This window comes from Palaemon carinicauda, chromosome 31 (assembly GCF_036898095.1).
Source record: "Palaemon carinicauda isolate YSFRI2023 chromosome 31, ASM3689809v2, whole genome shotgun sequence".
In the NCBI taxonomy this organism is placed as follows: domain Eukaryota; kingdom Metazoa; phylum Arthropoda; class Malacostraca; order Decapoda; family Palaemonidae; genus Palaemon; species Palaemon carinicauda.
In genome coordinates this window covers 64,979,280-65,006,082 of record NC_090755.1, presented here as the reverse complement: position 1 = coordinate 65,006,082, position 26,803 = coordinate 64,979,280, and the positions used below count along the sequence as shown (strand labels likewise).

General features: G+C 41.2%; 2 protein-coding genes across 2 annotated transcripts in view; both read left to right on the top strand.

Moving 5' to 3' along the window:
* LOC137624778 (serine/threonine-protein phosphatase 2B catalytic subunit 3-like) overlaps positions 1-26,803 on the top strand; it is a 568,901-nt gene that overhangs the window by 281,834 nt on the left and 260,264 nt on the right. The gene's annotated exons all lie outside the window — the stretch shown is intronic.
* LOC137625068 (tudor and KH domain-containing protein homolog) overlaps positions 1-26,803 on the top strand; it is an 81,109-nt gene that overhangs the window by 15,050 nt on the left and 39,256 nt on the right. The window contains exons 4-5 of the mRNA XM_068355997.1: positions 15,770-15,887; positions 26,116-26,189. Of these exons, the coding sequence (XP_068212098.1) occupies positions 15,770-15,887; positions 26,116-26,189 (192 nt within the window). The remainder of the gene's footprint in view (positions 1-15,769; positions 15,888-26,115; positions 26,190-26,803) is intronic.

The window sequence follows — 26,803 nt, the reverse complement described above, 5'->3', positions numbered from 1 at the left end:
TTCCCCGGACTTTCAGGTCCCTATAGGGCCTGCGGAACGGACGGACCTGCAGTGGTGGTTGACCGACGGAAACCTTCGAAAGGGAGTGGATCTTCTCGTCCTCCCCCGGATTTGATGCTGTTCTCGGACGCGTCAAAAGAAGGGTGGGGGGCCCACGTTCTGAACCACAGGATCTCAGGCCGGTGGTCAGAATCAGAAAAGTACCTCCATATCAATCTGCTAGAGATGAAGGCCGTATGTCTGGCCCTTCAACAGTTCCAACAGACCCTGGCGGGTCACTCTGTGGTGGTGATGAGCGACAACACCACAGTGGTGGCTTATATCAACAAGCAGGGAGGTACCTTTTCACAACAGCTATCCCATGTTGCAGTAGAGATTCTGAGATGGGCCGAAGTCCACTCGATACCACTATCAGCTCGCTTCATTCCGGGCAAAAGGAATGTGCTCGCTGACAGTCTGAGCAGAGCTTCGCTGATAGTGAGTACCGAGTGGTCTTTGGGTCCTCTAGTAGCCAACAAAGTCCTGACTTTGTGGGGTTCCCCGACAGTGGACTTGTTCGCGACAGCCTTGAATTTCAAGCTGCCGCTGTACTGCTCCCCAGTCCCGGACCCCAAGGCCCTCTGGCAAGATGCCTTCTAACAACGGTGGGACAACATCGACGTGTACGCCTTCCCACCGTTCTGTCTGATGAGAAGGGTGCTCAACAAGACCAGACTATCGGTCAACCTGTCGATTACCTTGATAACTCCGCTATGGCATCATGCAGAGTGGTTCCCGGACCTTCTGCAGCTCCTGACGGAACTTCCGAGAGAACTCCCCCCACGACACGAGCTACTCAAGCAACCACACTGCAACATCTTCCACAAAGCCGTAGCTACGCTTCACGCCTGGAGACTATCCAGCGTCTCCTCACAGAGAGAGGCTTTTCGCAACAAGTTGTGGAAAGGATGTCTCGACACCTGCGAAAGTCATCTGCAGGAGTCTACCAGGCGAAGTGGAGAGTCTTCTGTGGCTGGTGTCATGGGAGGGGTGTAAATAGCTAAGGTTTGTATGGTTAGGAAAAATACAAATTATCTCCGAATTTGTCATTTGTTCCGTAACCAAAATAGAAACCACACTATTTACATGGGGTGACTTAACCCTTAGGTAGGGTGAAAAGTCCCAGCCTTACTGGCTTTGGCTTTGCCCGGGGACTCAGAATCCGAGTGAGCAGCACTCGAGAAAAGGAGTCCCTGAACCTCGCAAATTCCTTGCTCCGCAAGGAACGTGCGGCCTACATAAGCTTGTGTGTGAAGGAAAGAAGTGCGACTCATCCTAGGAAGTTGACCTGAAGTCCTTTAGATGGAAATCTAGGTTAGGACGTTCCCAATACCACCTCGTCAGGGTATGGGGGACGCGACAGTATTATACTGTGACGAACCGAGAGAGGGTTGTGAACTCAAAGGCAGGATGCAATCAACTGAGTTATTTATTAAGGAACACTCTCCTTTATATACAAAACCTCAAGGCAACAGGACATAACATGTTCGAGAGACAGACAATATTACAGAGCAAAACCGGAGACATGATCATTCAGGTTCTTTTTAGTGCGAGGGAAGAGCGCAGATACAAGCATAATGTATACAAAATATGTTATTTTTATTACTAAAATAAATTTTTGAATATACTTACCCGATGATCATGTAGCTGTCAACTCCGTTGCCCGACAGAAATCTACGGTCGGGATACGCCAGCGATCGCTTATACAGGTGGGGGTGTACTCACCAGCGCCATCTGTGGTCAGGTACTCCAGTACTTCTTGTCAACAAGACCTCAATTTTTCCTCTGTCGTGCCGCCGGCAAGACCTACATGGATACGCTGTTGATTTTGGAGTCTTTTGTTCACGGTTTTGGTGAAGTATTTGCTCTAAAATTTAGCCTTCGCTGTACAGGAAGCTTTTCCCTTAGCTTAGATAGCTTTTGGAATTAATTTGATTTATTGGTTAACGATCTTTGCTTTACTTTGGAATTCCCCCTTGACTGTTCCCTAAATTCAAGATGTCCGACCACTCTCAAGCTCCTAAATATAGGCGATGTAGTGTTAGGACTTGTAATAGGCGTCTTCCGAAGGCCTCTGTTGATCCTCACACCCTTTGTTCCGATTGTAGGGGAAAATCCTGTCAATTGGAAGATCGATGTGGGGAATGTGCTGGGCTTTCGGAATTCGAATTTAATGAATTCCTCAAATATACAACTAGGTTAGAGAAGGAGAGAGTTAGGAGGAGTTCTTCTCGCTCTTTGGTTTATTCCTCTCCCCATGTCCCTCAACCTTTTCCTTCCCCTGTGGTGGTGACCCCCGAACCTGCTACGAGTGCTCAGCCTGATATGACGGATATGTTGCGTGCCATTCAGGCTCTTGGTGATAAGGTGGAATCGTTAGTTGGTGACCACAATCTTCTCTTGGCAGATGTCAAGGAGCTTAAAGTGAAGAGTGCAGTGGGAAGTGTTAGTGCCAGTGCTGTGCATAGTGTCAGTGTCAGTGTTGCGCATGAGGATACTTCTGTGCGTGCCAGTCGTCCTCCCAGTCCGGGACCTCTTGCAAGCTCCCAAGCCCAGGGGAGAAGCAACGTCGAAGGACCAAAGGGTTCGGCAGGCCTTGATCGGCGCTCAGTTGTATCCTCAGTGGTTGCGGGCGTATCTGATAGAGATCGTCACTTCCACTCCCAGACGAATGAGCCCTTAAATTCCTCGTCTGTGGAAGAGGTTTCCAGGAGGAAACGGTGGACCCAGGTCTCACGACCTCTCAAACGTAAGGTCCCTTCCGAGCTAGTCCAACGGCCCAGGTGTAGCCACTGGGCCAGTTCGGACTCGCCGCAGTCATCTGATGACTGCACACCTCCCAAGAGAGGTAGAGTGGTGCCTCAACAGGCCTCTGCTCCAACCACTGTGGACCCCAAGTGGTCAATGCTGCAGACTATGCAGTCTCAGCTTGCGGCTTTGATGCAGGAGTATCAGGCAGACAAGGTTAGCACCCCTCCTCCTGCGAGCGCTCCTCCACCTCTACGCAGTCCTCCCTGTCAGACGCAGCCGCATCGGGAGTTGCCAGGTTCCAGCACTATGCGGCAACCTCCTCAACCCATGAGGCAGGAGCCTCATGCTATGCGACAACCTCCTCAACCCCTGAGGCAGGAGCCTCAGGCTATGCGGCAACCTCCTCAACCCTTGAGGCAGGAGCCTCATGCTATGCAGCAACCTCCTCAACCCTTGAGGCAGGAGCCTCATGCTATGAGGCATCCTCCTCAACCCATGCAGCACGAGCCTCATACCATGCAGCAGCCGCATTCTATGCAGCATGAGCCTCATCCCATGCAGCTTGAGCCGCATGCCATGCAGCATGAGCCTCATGCCTTACAACCCATTCTGCAGGATTCAGCCATTCAGCCAGCCGCTCTGCCTTTACCTCTCGCTACTCAACTCTCAGGCGATGAGGTTTCTGAGGATGAAGCTGCCCATCTGGATGATCCTCCATCTGAGGTGGAAGGACACAAGTCTTCGCCGCCTTCCTTAGACTTTCGCAAGGTCCTGGCTCTGTTCAGAGAGTTGTACCCTGAACACTTCGTGTCTGCAACCCCTCGTTCTCCTCCCTCCGAGTTTTCTCTGGGCATGCAGTCTACTACGCCTGCCTACACCAAGCTTGTCCTCGCCAGATCATCAAGGAGAGCTTTGAGGGTTATGGGGGATTGGTTGCAGTCCAAGCAGCAACTGGGAAGGACCTCTTTTGTGTTTCCTCCTCCTAAGCTGGCTTCTAAGTCGGGCGTCTGGTATGCCACGGGAGAGGAACCTGGCTTGGGGGTTCCTGCCTCTGCCCAGGCCGACTTCTCAAGTTTGGTTGACTCTCCCCGCAGGTCGGCTATGAGACGCTCGAAGGTCTGCTGGCCCTTTTCAGATCTGGACCACTTGATGAAGGGAGTCTTTCGCGCCTTCGAAATTTTTAACTTCCTCGATTGGAGTCTAGGAGCCTTAAGCAGGAAGACTGCTCCTTCTGACAAAGACGCGGCCATGCTGATCATGTCCAGTATGGACAAAGCAATTCGCGATGGTTCTGGCGAACTTGCGGCTATTTTTGTCTCAGGAGTCCTCAAGAAAAGGGAACATCTATGCTCCTTCTTATCGACTGGTATCACCCCTTGCCAGAGGTCAGAGTTACTGTTTGCTCCTCTCTCCAAGTGCCTGTTTCCGGAGGAGTTAATCAAGGGGATGGCTGCGGCTCTTATCCAGAAGGATACACATGACCTCATGGCTTCTTCAGCACGTAAGGCGAAAACCTTACCTTCCGTGCCTAGATCTTACCGCACCCCTGTTGCTGATACACCTGCTACTAGGTTCATTCCGCCCTTTCGTGGTAGAGCCTCCAGTAGAGGAAGTACCCGTGGAGACAGTCACCGGGGCAAGTCAAAGAAGGGTGCCAAGTCCACGAAAAGCAAGCCTTGACTTCCTTCCTCTCCAGACAGCTGTAGGAGCCAGACTCAAGACCTTCTGGCAAGCCTGGGAGAGCAGAGGTGCAGACGCTCAGTCTGTCAAGTGGCTAAGGGAGGGATACAGAATTCCGTTCTGCCGCAATCCCCCTCTGACCACATCTCCCATCAACCTCTCTCCCAACTACAAGGAGAAGGACAAGAGGCTAGCGTTACAACAAGAGGTGTCGCTCCTGCTACAGAAGGAGGCAGTGGTGATAGTTCGGGACCATCAATCCCCGGGCTTTTACAACCGTCTCTTCCTGGTGGCCAAGAAGACAGGAGGTTGGAGACCGGTGCTGGATGTCAGTACGCTCAATGCTTATGTCACCAAGCAGACGTTCACAATGGAGACGACGAAGTCGGTCCTAGCAGCGGTCAGGCAGGAGGACTGGATGGTCTCGTTAGATCTGAAAGATGCCTACTTTCACGTTCCCATCCATCCAGACTCCCAACCTTTTCTGAGATTCGTCTTTGGAGAGGTTGTGTACCAGTTCCAAGCCCTGTGCTTTGGCCTGAGCACGGCACCTCTTGTGTTTACGCGACTGATGAGGAATATTGCGAAATTCCTTCACTTGGCAGACATCAGAGCCTCCCTTTATTTAGACGACTGGCTTTTAAGAGCTCCCACAAGTCGTCGCTGTCTGGAGAGTCTCAGATGGACTATGGATCTGACCAAGGAACTGGGCCTCCTGGTCAATTTAGAGAAGTCCCAGCTCGTTCCTTCCCAGACCATCGTTTACCTGGGTATGGAGATTCAGAGTCGAGCTTTTCGGGCTTTTCTGTCGGCCCCAAGAATCAACCAAGCCCTGGAGTGCATCCTGAGCATGCTGAGGAGGAACCGATGCTCGGTGAGGCAGTGGATGAGTCTAACAGGGACTCTTTCATCGCTAGCCCTGTTCATCGAGTTAGGGAGACTCCACCTCCGCCCCCTTCAGTACCATCAGGCAGCTCACTGGAACAAGGATATGACGCTCGAGACGGTCTCAATTCCTGTTTCCAAAGAGATGAGGGCTACTCTAACGTGGTGGAAGAACAGCATTCTTCTCAAGGAAGGTCTTTCGTTAGCTGTTCAGACCCCCGACCATCATCTCTTCTCGGACGCATCAGACTCGGGCTGGGGCGCGACATTGGACGGACAGGAATGTTCGGGGATATGGAATCAGGAACAGAAAACGCTTCATATCAATTGCAAGGAGTTGTTGGCGGTTCATCTGGCCTTAATGAACTTCAAGTCCCTCCAGCTAAACAAGGTGGTGGAGGTAAACTCCGACAACACCACAGCCTTGGCGTACATCTCCAAGCAGGGAGGGACTCATTCGAGGAAGCTGTTCGAGATCGCAAGGGACCTCCTCATTTGGTCAAAAAGTCGAAAGCTCACGCTGGTAACGAGGTTCATTCAGGGCGATATGAATGTCATGGCAGATCGCCTCAGCCGGAAGGGTCAAGTCATCCCCACAGAGTGGACCCTTCACAAGAACGTTTGCAACAGACTTTGGGCCCTGTGGGGTCAGCCAACTATAGATCTGTTCGCTACCTCGATGACCAAGAGGCTCCCATTGTACTGTTCCCCGATTCCAGACCCGGCAGCAGTTCACGTGGATGCCTTTCTGCTGGATTGGTCCCATCTCGACTTGTATGCATTCCCGCCGTTCAAGATCATCAACAGGGTTCTTCAAAAGTTCGTCTCTCACAAAGGGACACGGCTGACGTTGGTTGCTCCCCTCTGGCCCGCAAGAGAATGGTTCACAGAGGTACTGCAATGGCTGGTCGACGTTCCCAGGACTCTCCCTCTAAGAGTGGACCTTCTGCGTCAACCTCACGTCAAGAAGGTACACCCAAGCCTCCACGCTCTTCGTCTGACTGCCTTCAGACTATCGAAAGACTCTCAAGAGCTAGAGGCTTTTCGAAGGAGGCAGCCAGAGCGATTGCCAGAGCAAGGAGGATATCCACTCGCAGAGTCTATCAATCTAAGTGGGAAGTCTTCCGAAGCTGGTGCAGGGCCAATGCAGTTTCCTCTACCAGTACCACTGTAACCCAAATTGCTGACTTCCTGTTACATCTAAGGAACGTTAGATCCCTATCAGCTCCTACGATCAAGGGTTATAGAAGTATGTTGGCAGCGGTTTTCCGCCACAGAGGCTTGGATCTTTCCTCCAACAAAGATCTGCAGGACATCCTTAGGTCTTTTGAGACCTCTAAGGAACGTCGGTTGTCCACTCCAGGCTGGAATCTAGACGTGGTCCTAAGGTTCCTGATGTCATCTAGATTTGAACCGCTACAATCAGCCTCTTTCAAGGACCTCACATTAAAAACTCTTTTCCTAGTATGCCTAGCAACAGCTAAGAGAGTAAGTGAGATCCACGCCTTCAGCAGGAACATAGGTTTCACATCGGAAACGGCTACATGTTCCTTGCAGCTCGGTTTTTTGGCTAAAAACGAGCTTCCTTCACGTCCTTGGCCTAAATCGTTCGAGATCCCTAGCCTATCTAACTTGGTGGGTAACGAGCTGGAGAGAGTACTTTGCCCAGTTAGAGCTCTTAGGTACTATCTGAAAAGGTCAAAACCTTTACGAGGACAATCAGAAGCCTTATGGTGTGCTGTTAAGAAGCCTTCGCTACCAATGTCTAAGAACGCAGTTTCTTACTACATCAGGCTTCTGATTAGAGAAGCTCATTCTCATATGAAGGAAGAAGACCTTGCTTTACTGAAGGTAAGGACACATGAAGTGAGAGCTGTGGCTACTTCAGTGGCCTTCAAACAGAACCGTTCTCTGCAGAGTGTTATGGATGCAACCTATTGGAGAAGCAAGTCAGTGTTCGCATCATTCTATCTCAAAGATGTCCAGTCTCTTTACGAGAACTGCTACACCCTGGGACCATTCGTAGCAGCGAGTGCAGTAGTAGGTGAGGGCTCAGCCACTACATTCCCATAATCCCATAACCTTTTTTAACCTTTCTCTTGATTGCTTTTATTGTTGTTTTTGGGTTGTACGGTCGGCTAAGAAGCCTTCCGCATCCTGGTTGATTTGGCGGGTGGTCAATTCTTTCTTGAGAAGCGCCTAGGTTAGAGGTTATGATGAGGTCCTTTAGTATGGGTTGCAGCCCTTTATACTTTAGCCACCTAAGAGTCGTTCAGCATCCTAAGAGGACCGCTACGCTCAGTAAGGAAGACGTACTTATTAAAGGCAGAGTAATGGTTCAAGTCGACTTCCTTACCAGGTACTTATTTATTTTTTATTGTTATTTTGAATAACTAATAAAAATGAAATACGGGATACTTAGCTTCTTTGTTAACATGTATACTGGTCTCCACCCACCACCCTGGGTGTGAATCAGCTACATGATCATCGGGTAAGATTAATATTGAAAAATGTTATTTTTATTACTAAAATAAATTTTTGAATATACTTACCCGATGATCATGATTTAAATGACCCGCCCTTCCTCCCCATAGAGAACCAGTGGACCGAGGAGAAAATTGAGGTCTTGTTGACAAGAAGTACTGGAGTACCTGACCACAGATGGCGCTGGTGAGTACACCCCCACCTGTATAAGCGATCGCTGGCGTATCCCGACCGTAGATTTCTGTCGGGCAACGGAGTTGACAGCTACATGATCATCGGGTAAGTATATTCAAAAATTTATTTTAGTAATAAAAATAACATATTTTGTATACATTATGCTTGTATCTGCGCTCTTCCCTCGCACTAAAAAGAACCTGAATGATCATGTCTCCGGTTTTGCTCTGTAATATTGTCTGTCTCTCGAACATGTTATGTCCTGTTGCCTTGAGGTTTTGTATATAAAGGAGAGTGTTCCTTAATAAATAACTCAGTTGATTGCATCCTGCCTTTGAGTTCACAACCCTCTCTCGGTTCGTCACAGTATAATACTGTCGCGTCCCCCATACCCTGACGAGGTGGTATTGGGAACGTCCTAACCTAGATTTCCATCTAAAGGACTTCAGGTCAACTTCCTAGGATGAGTCGCACTTCTTTCCTTCACACACAAGCTTATGTAGGCCGCACGTTCCTTGCGGAGCAAGGAATTTGCGAGGTTCAGGGACTCCTTTTCTCGAGTGCTGCTCACTCGGATTCTGAGTCCCCGGGCAAAGCCAAAGCCAGTAAGGCTGGGACTTTTCACCCTACCTAAGGGTTAAGTCACCCCATGTAAATAGTGTGGTTTCTATTTTGGTTACGGAACAAATGACAAATTCGGAGATAATTTGTATTTTTCCTAACCATACAAACCTTAGCTATTTACACATATTTGCCCGCCAGCCCTGTCCCCGTGAAGTCCTACCTCAACATTAAGTGAGATGTCTCCGCTCTTCTGTCGAATACAGTTCTACCTGATTTCCTATATTAGTTTTTTAAAAGTGAAACAACAAATATTTTGGGCAATTGTCTCTTTACTGTTGGTTGACTTACCTAAAAAAAGGTCATTAGGCCATTGATCAGGTAATGACGTAATTATACTTATAACATCTTTAATTAGAATTTATTCATAGCCTCTCAAAAGTAATAAAGAATCAATCACAAAAGACAACCTTTCAATGAAAGTGCGTATTTTCCGTAAGTATACACATAAATTGCTGTGGTACACTGGAAATCAACCAAAGGTAATAAAAGTAAGGAAAAAAATATGCATACTTCTCAATATACCTGTAAAGTATAACAAACAAAGGAAAGGCCTACACAATCATGGGGTCTTTCCATTGACAACAGTACCTGTACATAATGAATTGGCAATAAGAAACAATTACTTTTAGATATAATTAAATTGTACAATGGAAGTAAAGTGCATTGAAATTTGTGTCTTAATCATGAATACGATGTTTTCAGTTTTACCTTTCGTTAAATTTACAAGAATTTGCAATACTGTAGTGTATATTTGATAAGATCTCAAATATTTTTTAATACGTACAAACTTTTAGCCTGCCCTGATTAATTATCAATGATGGCAGATACTTTCTTTTACAATTGTTAGGCTTTTTATGTTTATTCATGTGTTGTCATATACTATACAGTAGATTATAAACTGTTTTTGTTCCTGCATGTAATACAAACCATCAATCTTTGATAGGAGTATGGCATTTGTGAAGCTTAAAGAGTCATTTAAACTTTTTACAACGTAAACATAGTTAGTCACCGGATGGCGGTTAAGCCCCGCCCATCCAACAGGTAGAGCAACCTTCCGTTTGACTTCTTCTGGAGCTGTATACACATGTACTTTGCTGTTTAATACTTTTTCTCTTTCCAGAGTGATTGTGATCTGGCCTCTCAGTGTCCACCCCTAAGCCATACTTGCAGCTTTGCCCAAGTAAGGAAGGTTGCTGTTGCAGTTGGTACATGAGCAAGCAGAAGTGGACCTCCATCAACTCTGCGATTTTTGCAGGAGGCATAACTGCTCTGAGTCATCCCCCTACGAGGTGTGTAGGGAATGGCCTACTTCCAGTAGGTGGAGTTTGCAAAGAAGAGGAAGAAGTCTAAGAGGGATTCATTGGCATCAGAGGGCATGTCCAAGCTGATTCTGAAGAAAATTCAACTCCTTTTTCCCTTCTTCAGAAACAAAGCCAGCTGTTTTCTGTGGTTTCCTCGGGTTGGGCCCTATGGGGAAACCTATCGGGTGAAGAGAGACTGCCCCCCATTTGCCGGGTGTAGTTCTGAGAAGGCGGGTGTATGGCCCTCCCCTAATGGTGGCAATACATACCTCTCTCTCAACCATCTCCCCTTGCTGTTGATGACTCTTGCAAGAATTTGGTTCTTTCTAGGTTGTGGCCTTTTATTATTATTATTATTATTATTATTAACGGCTAAGCCACAACCCTAGCTGGAAAAGCACAATGCTACAAGCCCAGGGGCTCCAACAAGGAAAATAGCTCAGTGAGGAAAGGAAAAAAAAGGAAAATTAAATTTTTAAGAAGAGTAACAACATTAAAATAAATATATCCTATATAAACTATAAACACTTTAACAAAACAAGAGGAAGAGAAATAAGATAGAATAGTGTGCCCGAGTGTACCCTCAAGCAAGAGAACTCTAACCCAAGGCAGTGGAAGACCATAGTACAGAGGTTATGGCACTACCCAAGACTAGAGAACAATGGTTTGATTTTGGAGTGTCCTTCTCCTAGAAGAGCTGCTTACCATAGCTAAATAGACCCTTCTACCTATACCAAGAGGAAAGTTGCCACTGAAAAATTACAGAGCAGTAACCCCTTGGGTGAAGAATTGTTTGGTTATCTTAAGTGTTGTCAGGTGTATGAGGACAGCAGAGAATATGTAAAGAATATGCCAGACTATTCGGTGTGTGTAGGCAAAATGGAAAATGAACCGTATCCAAAGAGAAGGATCCAAAGAAGTACTGTCTGGCCAGTCAATGGACCCCATAACTCTCTAGCGGTAGTATCTCAACGGGCGGCTGGTGCCGTGGCCAACCTACTACCTTACTGGGTATTGAAAGTGCCCTGTCTGCAGAGAAACTTCTGGAAGTGCTAACATCTGCTAGAGCCCGAAAGTATACTAATGCTTACCCTCCGGCCCCCCTGTGGAGGTGTGTGGTGAGTCCCCCTGACGTCAAACCCATTCCTGTTGAGGAACTCTGTGCTGCAAAGGTGCTGTCAACAGATGTGTCCCTGCTCCCCTTTTTCTGTCTCTACCTCTGCTGAGCCGCCCCTGTTGTTTTGTAGGTGTTACCACTTTCACGATCACCTAGTACTGCTGCGAGGAAGAGATCACCAAAGCTCAGGATGGCTGGTCGTGCAGTCTCATTAGACTTATAGAAATTCTCCTGCATGGTTTTTAGGGGGGAGCAACGATGCAATGAGCCCTGACCCTTGTTAGGGGAGCTCAGTGCAAGGGTCCAGCGCTTATGGGTAAGGTTTCAAGGATCAAGAGAGTTGCAAGGAAAAAGGGAGTGTCTGATGACTCATCTGATTATCCATAATCGCTTGTCCAGCACAAGAAGAAAGAGCCAGGCTCTTCTCGCCCTTCTGTTTGTTTTCCTCTTGGGGAACAATCATCATGATTACGATCACTGCATGACCGATCTACTTGGTCATAATATCCATGAGCACATTCATCCCACTCATATTGGTTTTGTTTGGCACAAGCAAGATCATATGCTTCTCGATCTTCTTCCTCTAGAGATAAGAAGCCATTTGCTTTTGTTTTCACTCACCATGGAGAAGTCACGGGCAGCTCAGTCTCGCTCCCCATGAGACAGGATGCTATTCCTTCCAGGTTCCGTTCAGAGCGACGATCGTGAACACCCAATAATGACACAAGTCCTGTTAGTGGATCTCCTCGCGAATGCGTTCTCCGAGTACATGTTTATGTTTTCCATAATCATTATCATCCCAATTGGGCGATAAATGTACTCGGGCCCCACAGGTATGGGTATGTTCAGGTAGGAAATCGTCTCGGTCTCACTCTTCACGTGCAGAGTAAGGAAACTGTAGTTTTTTCTTCCCAATGTCCATCGGCAAAAACCAGTTGTGATGAGTCTCCTCATCAATGCTCCTCTCCCCCTAAGAAGTCTTGGTCCTGTGGAGACCAGGCTTCTTCAGAGAGGACCCTCGGGTCAAGTCATATAAGGCCATCAAGATGGGGACTTCTTACTTTCTCTCAACCTGAGGATGTTTATTTTTACATTCCTGCCCATAGATCAAGCAGGAAGTTTCTCTGCTTTGTTTTCAGCAGAGTGGTGCATCAGGTCAAAGTCCTGTGCTTAAGACTATCCATTGCTCCGTAAGTGTTCACGCTAGTCTATTGCTTGGACCCACTCGAATGGGATTCGCCGTCTGAGGTATCTCAATGATTGGCTGATGCTGTCATCTTCATGAAGATAGCTGCTCTAGGATCAAGACAGACTCCTAGCCTTTTGTATGATCTTATGGTCTTTTTCAATTGGAAGAAGTCCTTTTTCAAGCTCAGCAGAACGATTACCAGCACGTCGCTGGCAATGTCTTTAGGACATATTTCATTTTTGGAAAAACTCGTTCCCCATGGGTGGCTCCCCAGAGATCTCTACTATGGTGTCCGAAACATCACTGGTCAACTGTCGCCAATCCTTCCTACTTGGTTCTGGTGTGGGTAGATCTGGAGTGGTGGATGAATGACAAGCACCTTACCTGGGGGGTCTCTCGACTCCATTCCTCCATAGATGCTACTGTTGAAAGACGCATTGAAGGAGGGGTGGGCACACCTGAGGGGCACACTGCCCTGTGATTGTGGTCCAAAGAAATAAAAGGTCTGCACTTTAAATCTGCTGAGAATGTGTTAGGCCTGCGAGCTTTTCAACAGAGTTTGATAGGGCATTTAGTAGCGTTGATGAGTGATAACACTTCCGTGGTGGCCTACATCAACAAGTAGGGAGTTGGCAAGGCAAACACATGCTAGGGCATTCAAAAACATAGTGGAACTGTTAGTAAGATATATTCCAGGCAAAAAGAATGTGTTAACTGGCATGCTCAGCCACCAGGGACATTTCAGGCAAGAGGAATGTGTTAACCAACATGCTCAGCCACCAGGGCCAGGTAGGGGCAGATTGGGCCCTTCTACCAGCAGTAGCTGAAAGGCTTCTTGCCCTATGGGGCTCCCCAATGATTGACTTATTTACATCACACCTGAACAAGAAGTCTCCAATGTATTGTTTTCCTGTTCCAGACCAGGCAGCAGCAATGGATGATGGTTCCAACATTCCTGGAGCATCCTCCATGCTAATTCTTTTTTGCCTTTCTGTAAGATTTGTCAGATCATCAATAGAGTGGTGGAGACCACGAATATCAGGATGATTCCAGTGGCTCCCAAGTGGTCACAAGCCGAATGGTTCATAGATCTGTTGATGCTCCTTGTCAAGGTACTGTGAGAACTACTCTGTTGGCCCAACCTCCTCTGTCGGCCCTACATGCAGAGATTCCACAACTTTGTGGTATCCTTGTGATTCGTGCGTGGTAGTTATCCAGCATCTCTGAGTGATAGTCTTTTTGCAAGGTAGTGCAATGGAGATGCCTAGATATGTATTTACACAGATCCTCTGCAGCAGTCTGCCAGGGGATGTGGGCGATCTTGTGCGATTGGTATTGTAAACAGGATATCACTCCGGTCAAAGCATTTCTGTCGTAATTGCAGACTTTCTGGGAGAAGCACCTCTCAGTCAGCGCAGTAAAGAGCTATTGCTCAGGCATGAGGCAGTTTCTCAGACTGAATTACTTGGACATTTACACCTCATGGGAACTGTCCATGCTCAGGAGGATCTTTGAACAGTCTTTCCCTTCAAAGAAACTTTGACCTCCTGAATGAGACATCACAAAGGTCCTTAGATCTTTCAAAAGAGCCCCATACAAACCTCTGAAGGAGTCATAAGATTGAGTTCTGGCACTGACGATCGAGTTCCTGCTTTCCCTAGCCTCAGCAAAGAAGTCAGTAAGTTACATGGCATCTCATATGCCTTAGGTCATGCTGAAGGTTGGAAGTAGGTCTCTTTTTCATTTGTCCCACAGTTAGTGGTGAAAACACAGAATCAAGAGATTCTTGATTCTAGGTTCGAGACCTTCTCGATCTCCTCCCTTAAGGAGGTAAATAGTGATCATCACAATGGTGCTTTATCCTGTGAGGACGTTGCAACACCACCTCAAAAGAACTCGGCTCTTCAGACCTGAGCATCACAGACTTTTCATAAGCTTCGGGAATGTTAAGAGACCAATCTCCTAGAGTACTATTTTCTTCTGGCTATTGTTTACCATCAAACACTCCGGATGAGGAGCACAGAGGCGGACCATTGAGGAGTATCAGCTCTACCTTAGCCTTCTAGAAGAGTCTGTCCATGGCGCAGATCATGATGACCAGAGTCTGGGGATGGTAGACGACCTTCACTCCCCATTACCTTACCTTCGGGAATATACCCACAGGTCCTTTGGACCAGTGGTACCCACCTAGCTTGTGGGGTAGTCAGTCAAGCTCCCTCACAGGACAAGTAGCATCGCATGTAGATCACGGTTGCTACATAACTATAGAGTGAAAAGTAAGAATGACTGGTAATTTATCCTTTCTAATTCTCATCTCGGGGTGCAGCAGTCATACCATTTTTTTGCTGATCTGGATGCTAAATGCAAGAAAGCTATGCAACTTATCTTAATTTGGTATTCAAAATATTTCCCCCCATGCTCCACGTAAGTTAACTTGTATACACACTCATAAATCATCTAATGCCTGTGCACTGGAAAACATATACTATGGATATCTATTCTTCACTGGCTTACCAATTTTGGAAATGGCCAACCCCAACTCCATTTGCATCCTATGCACAGAATGTTATGGGATCAACAGGAGTCATGACTTTTGCCTCTCTCTAGGACCAAAGTTCATTGATATTTCCTGAATTAGTTAACCATGAAGTTGGATATAGGGAATTCCTCCCTCCTAAGCATAGGTTTCATATTAAAGGTTTATGGCTTATATTATGTGTACTGTAGGAACAAATAAGATTTTTAAAAGTAATTTATATTTTTCCTAACTACACAAACCTGAAACCTTCAAGTTACACAACCACCCCATAAACACCTATGGCAAAGGTCAAAGTGAAGGTTGCTCTACCTGTCAGGTGGGCTGGGCTTACATGCCACCCAGCAACCAATTGTGGTTTTCCTTTTAAAAAGTCCAAGTATCTGTTTCAGCTTTGCCAATGTCATACATACATACATACATATACCAAGGCACTTCCCCCAATTTTGGGGGGTATCCGACATCAACAAATGAAACAAAAACAAAAAAGGGGACCTCTACTCTCTACGTTCCTCCAGCCTAATGTCATACTCTAAAGGTCTCAGGTTTGTGTAGTTAGTAGAAATACAAATTACTTTAAAGATTTCTGATGTTGACATTGTTTGTTATTAAACTTTCTAATTCATTGATGTCCATTTAGCAATTTACTATGTATACCTATGTACTCATCTTGAGAATTCCATTCCTTTATTAGCTCTTATTTACAGCTAAGTATACATATATTGAAATTTTATTGATGTGCTAACTTATAGACATGGATTAAGCTTGCTAGAAACTTGGTACTCTAAATTATGAATTATATTCAAGAAGATTTTGGTTCCAATAATACTCTTATTTTATACAGATCATTGGTAGGTTAAAAAAAAAAAAGTTAAAAAATTACTATTCCAGTACAGCAATGTATTTAGAACATAATCGGTTTTAATGTAACTTTCATCTTATTATTTTTCTTATTTACAACAAACTCATCCTTGAGCTCTATCTGGCAGGCATCAGTTGGACGTATCATAGGAAGGAATGGCGAAAGCATCAAGGCTGTGACACGTGCGAGTGGTGCCAAAGTGACAGTGGAAAGGGAAGACGACCAACTGCAGTCTTCTTGCCCAGGTCAGTTGTTATATGTTCAACTCTAACCGTTTAAACATAGATCACCTTTAGCGTTATCAATATTAACCATACCATCCGGAAAATAGACTGTAATTTACGTAATGCCACTTTAAAATTTCCCAATGTTATTCTGTATGACTTGTATATTTATAGGTTTTATTTTACAGATTTTTAGGGGACAGTTTTTTATGACCACTTTTTATATATATTTATGTGCATGGTTCTTTATTTGTGCACAAGGGGATAAAACTTTGTTGAATAGGATTGGCGTACTGTATTTAAGAAAAAAATGGTGCATGTTAAAATGCATTTGGTACTCTTATATATTCTGTGCATGAAAGAATTATTTTAGCATTGAATTGTATGCTTTGACAGGGTTTTGGTTGTAACTGATTTGGATAAAACATTATATAACATTGTATGTTAACTGTTAACATTTCATGCACATTAAACAATATGTTTGCTCACTAAGATATTGAGGCTGATTTGTTTAAGGGTTACATCCTTAATTGACTCTTTAATTCTTTAACTCAAACAACATACATTTCTGAAACTATTACAATAAAAGGAGACTAAAGCTTAACTAGCATTTTACCAGTGAAAAACTTTCCATTGATATATAATGTTACATTGTTTTGTACAAATTTCCTTGACATAAATAGTGGAAAAAATAGAAGAATACTAGTAATTACTGGATGCAAATGAAGTCATGTGCCACTGATAGGAATAGTGAATGTGAATTACGTTCAAAGCGTTGATGTAGATCATACCTGCTGTTTGTATGGGTCAGAATTCAACCAGGAATTTTCTTGGCAAAGATTTTAAGTAGTCTCCTTCCCAAAGGCTGAGGTTTGTATCTGAAAGTGGGTCAAGAATACCGTTAGTCTCGTCATTGAATAATAAATTTCCATTCCTCAGTATTACTTGTTGGAATTTTTTCTGCAAGGACTTCAATTTCGGTTGGAACTGTCTCTCGTTATTCTCCTATTGCTCTTATGTCAGGGAAAGCTTGTTGAGGACATTAGATAACTGCTTTCCTCTCTCACTTTTTGATAGCTAGATTGACAGGCAGTGGTCACCTCCTATGCACAGGCTCCCTGTCACATTTACCTGTCACACCCTCTGCAATGTCAGTCTAGATCTCAAGGTCCCTATTGAAATCTAAGCATTTGTTGTGGAGCATTTTATTTTTACCAAAGTTGCTGCTCCTGCTGTTACATCTGCTGCCAGAGTTCCAGCTCATAGATTTGTCCCTCCAGCTGCTGTTACTTCTGCACTATCAGTTGTGAAAGTTTATCTTAGCACCTTGCCTCAAATTTGACATTTCTAACACTTGGAAAGTGCATATAAAGAAAAAAAATATTTGTAGTAAAAGCAAGGGCAAGAAATACAAGTATACTTTTCCATCCTTTTTTATCCTTGAGTTCTATCTGTTTCTTCTTGACCTCTTCACCCACTTTTTCAACTTCCTCAGGGCTTCAGACTGTAGGAGGTGCAGGATGGTCTAAAGGGTTTCTCACTACGGCTAATGACCAGGTACTTTAATCTGCTTTTGACTCGCCATGTTCCTGGACTCCTTAAGAGATGTCCAATCTAGACTTCTCATTTTCCCTTTACTTCTTATGTTACAGTTGGGAAGGAAATTAATATCCCCATTTTTTGATCATTGTGGATTATCAAAACTCAATTTAGAACAGCCATAGGCAGGCACATGACTTTCACCTGTTTGATACAGGCTCCTAGACTGTTTACTGACCAAAAATGGTGCTCGCTCTGTTCTCTACCATTGGACATTGTTGTAGTAGTGCACGTGTCTGTAGTAGGCTCATCACTAGTTTTTGCAAGTGTGGTTCTACTGTTGGACTTAAGCAAGAGTACATTGGTGTTTAATTGTTCCTGGTAAACATTTACATATTCAGACTGTGGTTCGTTGCATTTCCTTTCAGGCTACAGGCAAGGGGCCATACTTTGTACAAAGCAACCATGTGATCAGTTTGACTTTTGCACTTTATGAAATTCAAAGGGTCCTATACCTCCAAAACTGCAGCAGACATAGTTTGATAGGTAGTTTTGAGCACTGAAATAGAGTATTTTTATGAATGTAGTGGTCTCTGAAGACTTTCTCAGGCAGTTCCTTAGTGTTTGATATTATCTGCCCATATCCCTGCTTGTTTAGGGAGTGCAGGAGTTGGTTAATGCTGTGATCTCAGAGTCAGAGAATTTCTTAACCTCCAATCATATCTTGAAGATCATCCTGGGAGGAAATACAATGCAAATAATGATGCCTAGACTTTCTGGTGATCTGTGCTTTCATGCTTGGGACATGAAAACACAAGATCTTCTGAACAATCACCTAGTCAGTCTTAACTTGCTGCATCCGGTTGCTTCAGTAGAGATTTCTGTATGTTGCAGACATTGCTGCACCTGAGGGTCATGTCCTTTCAGCCCCACAACTGCATTAATTGGATAGACAATTTTTAGAGACAGGGTTGGGGTTATCTTACACTTAAGCTTTATCTCAGTTAAAGAGTTAAACCTTCTTTCTTCGGAAAGACCTGGGAATCCTTGCATTTCAAGCCTGCTTCACAAGCTCTCTCCCAGGACTTTGTTAAAAGGAAGAAAAATAATTAGCTTAATAAAAAATAATCATATATATATATATGTATATATATATATATATATATATATATATATATATATATATATATATACATATATATATATATATATACATATATATATATATATATATATACATATATATATATATATATATATATATATATATATATATATATATATGTATATATATATATATATATATATATATATATATGTATATATATATATATATATATATATATGTATATATATATATATATATATATATATATATATATATATATGTATATATATATATATATATATATATATATGTATATATATATATATATGTATATATATATATGTATATATATATATATATATATATATATATATATATATATATATATACAGTATATATACACACATACATACATACACACATGTATATATTAATTTGTATGCAGAAGTAGACAGTCCTCCTTGTATGTTGCTGCAAATTGTGGATTCCTCCCATACATATGGGCACTTTAGTATCAACAAGGAGTCTAGCCTTGGGTAATCTGTCTTGGAAGACAGATTCAGCCATTGAAAGATTGCCACCCTGTTCCCCCACCTTAAAATGCAATCTTATTCCCAGCCTACTCTCTGTGACACACTTATTTTTGCCTCTCTGAGGTAAAGTAAGGGCATACTGGAAAGAATGTAGTGGAAGTTCCAGATGACTGCTCTTTAGGTTTTACAGGTCTTCTTCATAGTGAGGATGACTGAAATATCTGCTGGAAATGAGTATTTTCAAGACTCAAATCAGAATGTAAGAACCACATTTTATGTTGGCTTTTCCTAAATAGTATACCTCTACAGTTTCTGTAGACCTGAGAGATGCAAATATCCAGATATCCATACATTAGCATTCCATAAAATACCTTGATTTTTGTCAGTAGTAGGACTATCTACCAGTTCCAAGGTCTGTGCTTTGTACTGTTGACAGGTGTATTGATGTTCACCAGAGTGAGTCTTTAAATCTTTGCTTTGGCCTTAAAATTATACGAATATAAATTGCTTTAGAGTTTAATCACTGAAAAGTTTCAACAACTAACAAAGTTTGGTATTGTATTCAAGTTTTAAATCACAAACAAAATAATACTATAATTATGAATTTTTTACATAGAATAATTAAATTTCTATATAAATGAGAATATCATTCTTTGAAATATCATGAAGAAATGATCACTAGAGTTGTTGATGGACACCATAGTGAGTTTATGATTGTGATCTCTGGTGTTCCTCAGGGTAGTGTTATTGACCCATTACTTTCCATGCTAAATTCATTGCATATGCAGATGGTGCTACTTTCTTCGCCTCTATTCCATCTCCTGAATGTAGAGCTAAGGCTGCAGAATCCTTTAATAGAGATCTACCTAAAATTAGTGAATGGTGCAAATTATGGAACATGAAGTTGAACCTTAACAAAACTCAAAAGTATGATTTATATAGGTTGATAATGTTTCTTTAATTCACATGACTTCAAAATTTTAGGTGTGATTCTTGATACCAAATTTATATGTGAGAAACACAGTCAATCGATCTCTTAAATTGCACCAAAACTTGGCTTTTTGAGTTATAAGATTTTTGGTAATCAATCTTTTCTGAAGTGTTTTGATTCTTTTAATTTAATTTCATTGATTCTAGTAAGCTAGTCCTGTCTGGTCTTCAGCTGCTGAATCTCATCTTAATTTGTTGGAGAAGAACTTATGGTCTATTAAATATCTTATTCCTGATCTAGATATTAATCTCTGATACCATCATTCAGTTAGTTCTTAAATGAATGTTGCTCAAGATTTTTCATAATTCTGACCATCCTTTGAATTCATATCTTCCCTCACAGTACCATTGTGCTCGTAATACTAGGTATGCAGTTAATTCTAATAGTCATGCATTCTCCATCCTAAGGCTTTATACTACACAGTATTCTAGAAGTTTTATTCCAGCCATGACCAAATTGGGGAATAATCTTTGCAATCAGACAGTTGAATTTGTGGAACTTGAAAAGTTCAAAGTTGCAGTGAATGTTTTTATGCTGAACAGGCTGACATATGTCTCTTTTTATAGTTTATATATGAAAGATCTTTTTTAATGTTGTTACTGTTCTTGAAATATTTCATAAGTGTTCATTACTTCTCTTGTATTTTTATTTCTTCACTGGGCTATTTTCCCCATTGGAGCCCTTGGGCTTATAGCATCCTGCTTTTCCTACGAGGGTTGCTGCTTAACTAGTAATAATGATAATAATAATTTGAGAATCATTGCTCCATATTTTTTAAAGAAAATGCTATAGGGAATATGATAATGTATAGATTATGTAAATTGCTTTTTCGTGTTATAGTAAATACATTGCATTAGGAAATAGCAATCAATATGCTTTAATAATTTTAGTATAGCCTATTTTATTAAAGCTTCCCATTTTTCATGCAATTTGCCTTTTATCCAAAGGTAACGTATCCTTACCTTGTAAAGAGAAAACACTATTAACAGTAACACTAGAATCGACTTTAGGAGATAGGTTTGGTTGTCAATATTATTATTATTATTATTAATTGCTAAGCTACAACCCTAGTTGGAAAAGCAGAATGCTATAAGCCCAGGGGCTCCAACAGGGAAAATAGCCCAGTAAGGAAAGGAAACTAGGAACAATAACATATTTTAAGAACAGTAACATTAAAATAAATATCTCCTATATAAACTATAAAAACTTTAACAAAACAAGAGGAAGAGAAACAAAATAGAATAAGAGTGCCCGTGTGTACCCTCAAGCAAGAGAACTCTAATCCAAGACAGTGGAAGACTATAGTACAGAGGCAATGGCACTCCTATATAAACTATAAAAACTTTAACAAAACAAGAGGAAGAGAAACAAAATAGAACAAGAGTGCCCGAGTGTACCCTCAAGCATGAGAACTCTAATCCAAGACAGTGGAAGACCATGATACAGAGGCTATGGCACTACCCAAGACTGGAGAACAATGGTTTGACTTTGGAGTGTCCTTCTCCTAGAAGAGCTGCTTACCATAGCTAGAGTCCCTTCTACCCTAACCAAGAGGAAAGTGGCCACTGAACAATTACAGTGCTGTAACCACTTGGGTCAAGAAGAAATATTTGGTAATCTCAGTGTTGCCGGGTGTTAGAGGACAGAGGAGAATATATAAAGAATAGGCCAGACTATTCTGTGTGTATGAGTAGGTAAGGGGAAAATGAACCATAACCAGAGAAAAGGATCCAATGTATTACTGCCTGGCCAGTCAAAGGAATCTGCAACTCTCCAGTGGTAGTATCTCAACAGCTGGCTGGTGCCCCTGGCCAACCTACTACTGTACCTAACAAAGGCCGTGTAGGACCAGTTTTACAATTTTGATTGCTGATTCAATAGACTTCTGAACTTTTAACAAAGGCAGCTAGCAATGTCAAGGGCTTAGGAAGGTCATCACTATCAAAAGTTGGTTTATTATGTGAATTGTCTAAAGGTGGAGGCGTGTCATCATCGTCATCCCCGCTAAAATCAACTACTCTGGCTTTTCCCCTGAACTAATAGTAAGTTTCCTTTAATGCTTGTACTGCTATCCTGATCGGCAGCCATTGAAACATGCTTAGCTATCAAGAGGTACCATGAGGGAAACTCGCTTTTCACAAGTTATTCAAATTACAGTACTGTATTGCCCAGCACAATACACCAAGGGAATGTGAATAATGAACTTTCAGAAAGAATTCCCAATCACACTTCACACAGCAGTTGCTAAGAAAACCAGGGGAAGTCATCTTAATGCACAGTAGCAAGCAAACAATATGGAGAAGGTCTGATAAGTACTGACACAACTGAGAAACTGAAGAGAGAGACTGGCGCGTCGGTTACCACCTACTGGTAGAATGTTCCTTTATTAAGGGCATTTGCTTATTGTAGAGAAAGAAAATGGGAACATTAAGCATTTTTAAGCTTTTATGAGTGAAGGTCAATTAAACCGAGCTTCTGGAAAAGAAGTAATTTGAACATCTGGGGAGGTTCATAGAAATAAGAAATTTTATTATTAGGATTCTGTTTTTTACTTTAATGAAAAGATCCTCAGGGCTAAGTGTGAGAGAGTTATAAAATTAGCTTGGTGGTTCTGTTGAATTACTCTATAGTAATGATCAACATTTTTATTGCAACTATATCAGTCCATGTTTTGTTTAGCTCAAAGGAAGGAGCTTATTCTCTCAGGCTTTAGAACACCTTCAAGGGATCAATTCCCACTCTCTTGGGGAAATTTGTATTTCTTTGGTAATAACTATATTATTTTTTGGCTGCTGTTATTTTCCTTCCTCTCAAGCATGGAAATTCTATTTACTTGTCTCCTTCAAATTGGAATATTCTGTTGAAATGTATCACTTTCAGATTGATTTATACCACACGCTGTAAACAATATAAAAGATTTATTGCAGCACTCTTTTTGTCTTACATTTTAGCTATGCTGGAGAAGGGTGATGTAAGCAACAATATTGTCAAAATTGATAATAACTATAGTAATCCCACTCCTAACATAGGAGCATTTTTCCTACACGTACAAACCTTTGACCTTTAGAGCTGAAGTTATACTTATACTTATATTAATGGTCTCAGGTCTGTATGGTTAGGAAAAATGAAAGTGGATTAAAAATTGTGTGAACCTCAGCATATATACAGCTAATGTCCTCTTGATACATAGCAGAAAATCCTGGATAACACTGTAGTAAAAGTGCCGTCTCACTAGCCAAGTCGGGTAAATAGCAGCTGCGTGGCAAATTATAGTCTTTTTTGGATGGGATATTGAGGAGCTATAAAACTTTTACCCATCCAAAAAACCCAAGCTTTATTATTTAAATAAGATTTCTTGTAGAAATGGGTAAGATAATTCTATCATGAAAAAAGATGGTAGAATGACAATTTTACTTACCAAATCAGGAAGGCGATATCTGAGTACAAGATTGGGGTTTGTCTAAGACAGCAAATTAAGATGAGAGCAACATCACTATCTCAGCTAAGGACAGCATTAATGTATTGCCATGTGTAGCTGATAAGAATCTGAATGTTTTCCCTTAAAACTTTTATTTTATGACAACCAGCCACCCGTTGAGATACTACCGCTAGAGAGTTATGGGATCCTTTGACTGGCCAGACAGTACTACATTGGATCCTTGCATCTGGTTACGATTCTTTCCCTTTGCCTACGCTGACACCGAATAGTCTGGCCTATTCTTTACAGATTCTCCTCTGTCCTCATACACCTGACAACACTGTGATTATCAAACAATTCTTCTTCGCCCAAGGGGTTAACTACTGCATTGTAATTGTTCAGTGGCTACTTTCCCTTGGTAGGGTAGAAGAGAGACTTTAGCTACGGTCAGCAGTTCTTCTAGGAGAAGGACACTCCAAAATCAAACCATTGTTCTCTAATCTTGGGTAGTCCATAGCCTCTGTACCATGGTCTTCCACTGTCTTGGGTTAGAGTTCTCTTGCTTGAGGGTATACTCGGGCACACTATTCTGTCTAACTTCTCTTTCTCCTTTTTTGTTAAAGTTTTTATAGTTTATTTAAGAAATGGTTATTTCAATGTTGTTACTGTTCGTAAGATTTTATTTTCCCTTGTTTCCTTTCCTCACTGGGCTATTTTCCCTGTTGGAGCCCCTGGGCTTATAGCATTCTGCTTTTCCAACTAGGGTTGTAGCCTAGCAAGTAATAATAATAAAAACTAAATTTACATATCTATAAAAAAAATTACACCATACTCTTATTTTGCACCATATATTTCAGTGTTTCAGTTATTATATTATCATCAGATAGAGAGCTCATTGGTAAATCAGTGGCAGACACATTTATATCAAGTAAAGGTTTCTATTGTCAGTACAACCTAAAAGTAATTATTATAATAATGGTAAAGATCCTGATAATATTAATTCTTTATAAATAATTAGAAATATTTTAAGGTATGATTATAATAATGATAAGAATTATGAAAATAGTTATTCCAAATACATACTACTTTTTGTATGATAATTAAACCAATTATATCAATTATGATAATTAGAAACTGGCAACAGACCAATCACAGACTATGACCCCCTTGCTGCATGACAGACCACCCAACAGTTTAAGATTCGCACATCTAAAGAGCTTGAACCATCTATTTAAAACCATTATAAACACAGCTTCAGTAGTGATCGTGCCATTTCTTGGAATAAAGGCAAACTCTTTACCGGCAACTTTCAAGTGTACACATAACTTTTTTGTATAATTTGCATGTACACTATTCCTTTTTTTGACACTAATTTTTTATATATTATTATTACCTTTATCGTGAGGACACTAATTAAATCGTGAAAATTAGTTTAATGTCCATTAAAGATATGCCAAAGTGATTTTTTTCTTTTAAGAAAAAAAGGAAATTAGTTGTAGTAATCATTACTCTTGCAATAGCTTAATTTTATTATTATTACCTCGTCCATTGACTAGCTCTGCTATTGGTATCATTATGTTAAATGAATCAGTTGTCTTAAATCGAAATTGGAGAGCTAACACTAGTTTTATATGCATTAGTTTTTCTGTTTATTTCCTCATGAGGAAGTCTTGTTATATTTTTAATGGGGTTTGGGCTATCAGAATAACTATAGAATGCAGTTTTTAATTTTTCCTTGACTTAAAACTTAACTGTAAGTTTGCTCTTACAGTTCCCCTAATTTTATGTATTCTCCTTTGTTTCTTTACTTTGGTAACTACATTATTTCATATGATAATAAATCGTGCAGACAGCCCTTTTAAAGTATAAATCTTTGTCTCAAAAGGTCTCATTAAACTCTACAATAAAACAAGAATCCAGGGATTTACCAGTATGAGTTATGCATCTAAGTGTCAGACCAATTTAAAGTATAGACTTGATGTCTGCACATTGTGTGGTTACTTGAAATTGTCAACTAGTGAGTGGGGGATGTATAAAACAAGAAAATTAGTTTTATTATTGTTATGGTAGGAACAACTTAAAGTTGGAATCCCAACATTATCTATTTGTAGATATGTTTAATCTGAAGTTTAGGATTTTTGTTGGCAAATAAAGTATGTCTTTGTAAAGTAACACTTGGTGGCATTAGTGTTCTATAAAATTTATATATGTATAGCACTTAATATTTTAATTAATTTATCAACAAAAAATAGTTTCCTTTTGAACCAGTATTGTAGATGTTTTATTTTTGTTACTAAAGTCTTCACAACTTGCCTTACTGTAGGCTTAAGACATTTTTCAAGTGTTTCTTAACATTGCTAAGTTAGTTTTCATTCAAAACAACATACTGTAATACAGAGAGTCTAATCTTAAAGTCATAGCCACACATTGTTTTTTAATCTTATACTTAACAATGGTACATCTGCAGTTATTTCTTATTTAAATTTAGTATAGATAACTTTGATTTTGTTTGCTCAATGTTTCATACATTAGTACTTTTTGTTCTATTTTATTAAGCATGCAGCCTGCACATATGATACACAAATTGAGAACATTGTCGTAGTTTTGTACATCTTTCGCATGTTTTATATCTTTATTGTTTTTGTATGGATGGTATGCAGATGATATGAAGAGAATTATTCTTAAGGGGAGCAAAGAGCAGATTGAAGCAGCTAAGACACAGCTTTTGATGAAGGTAAAGTAATATTGTTGATGTTGGTCTTTGCTCTTTCACACAATTGGGTTATATTTTCCAGTTCTGCAATGTTTGCTTGCTTGCTGTAGCTTCCTCTTCTGTAGATTACTATCTTATTATTTTTTTTTAAAACTCCATATCGTAAGAAACCGTAATTACTGTACTTATCTTGGTTTAAGAGTTTCTTAATTATCGTGCGTACTAATGCTACTTACTTTACTTTTTACTTTCAAATATTTATATTAACTATGTTATACTTTGACATTTCCCTTAACTGTGTCTTTTATGCAGTCTGTATACTGTAGTCCTTTTGTTTTCTAAAGGTTTGAAAAAAGCTGGTTACTATCAGCAGATGTGTATTTCTGAGCTTACTGTCATGTTATTACATTTTGAGATATTTTGATGGCAGTTGTTTGTGATTAACAGTGTGTATTGTCTTGAATAATTTGTCTTCAGTAACTAATACATCATGCTCATGTAATTTATATATTGGCAGACTAATCTGTATTTTCTGCTTTCTATTTAGAATGAGTGAAGATACATATATTTCTTGTGTGAACCCAATACTTATATACAGTATATCCCATATTTATTGTGTTTGAAGAGCAGCAGCA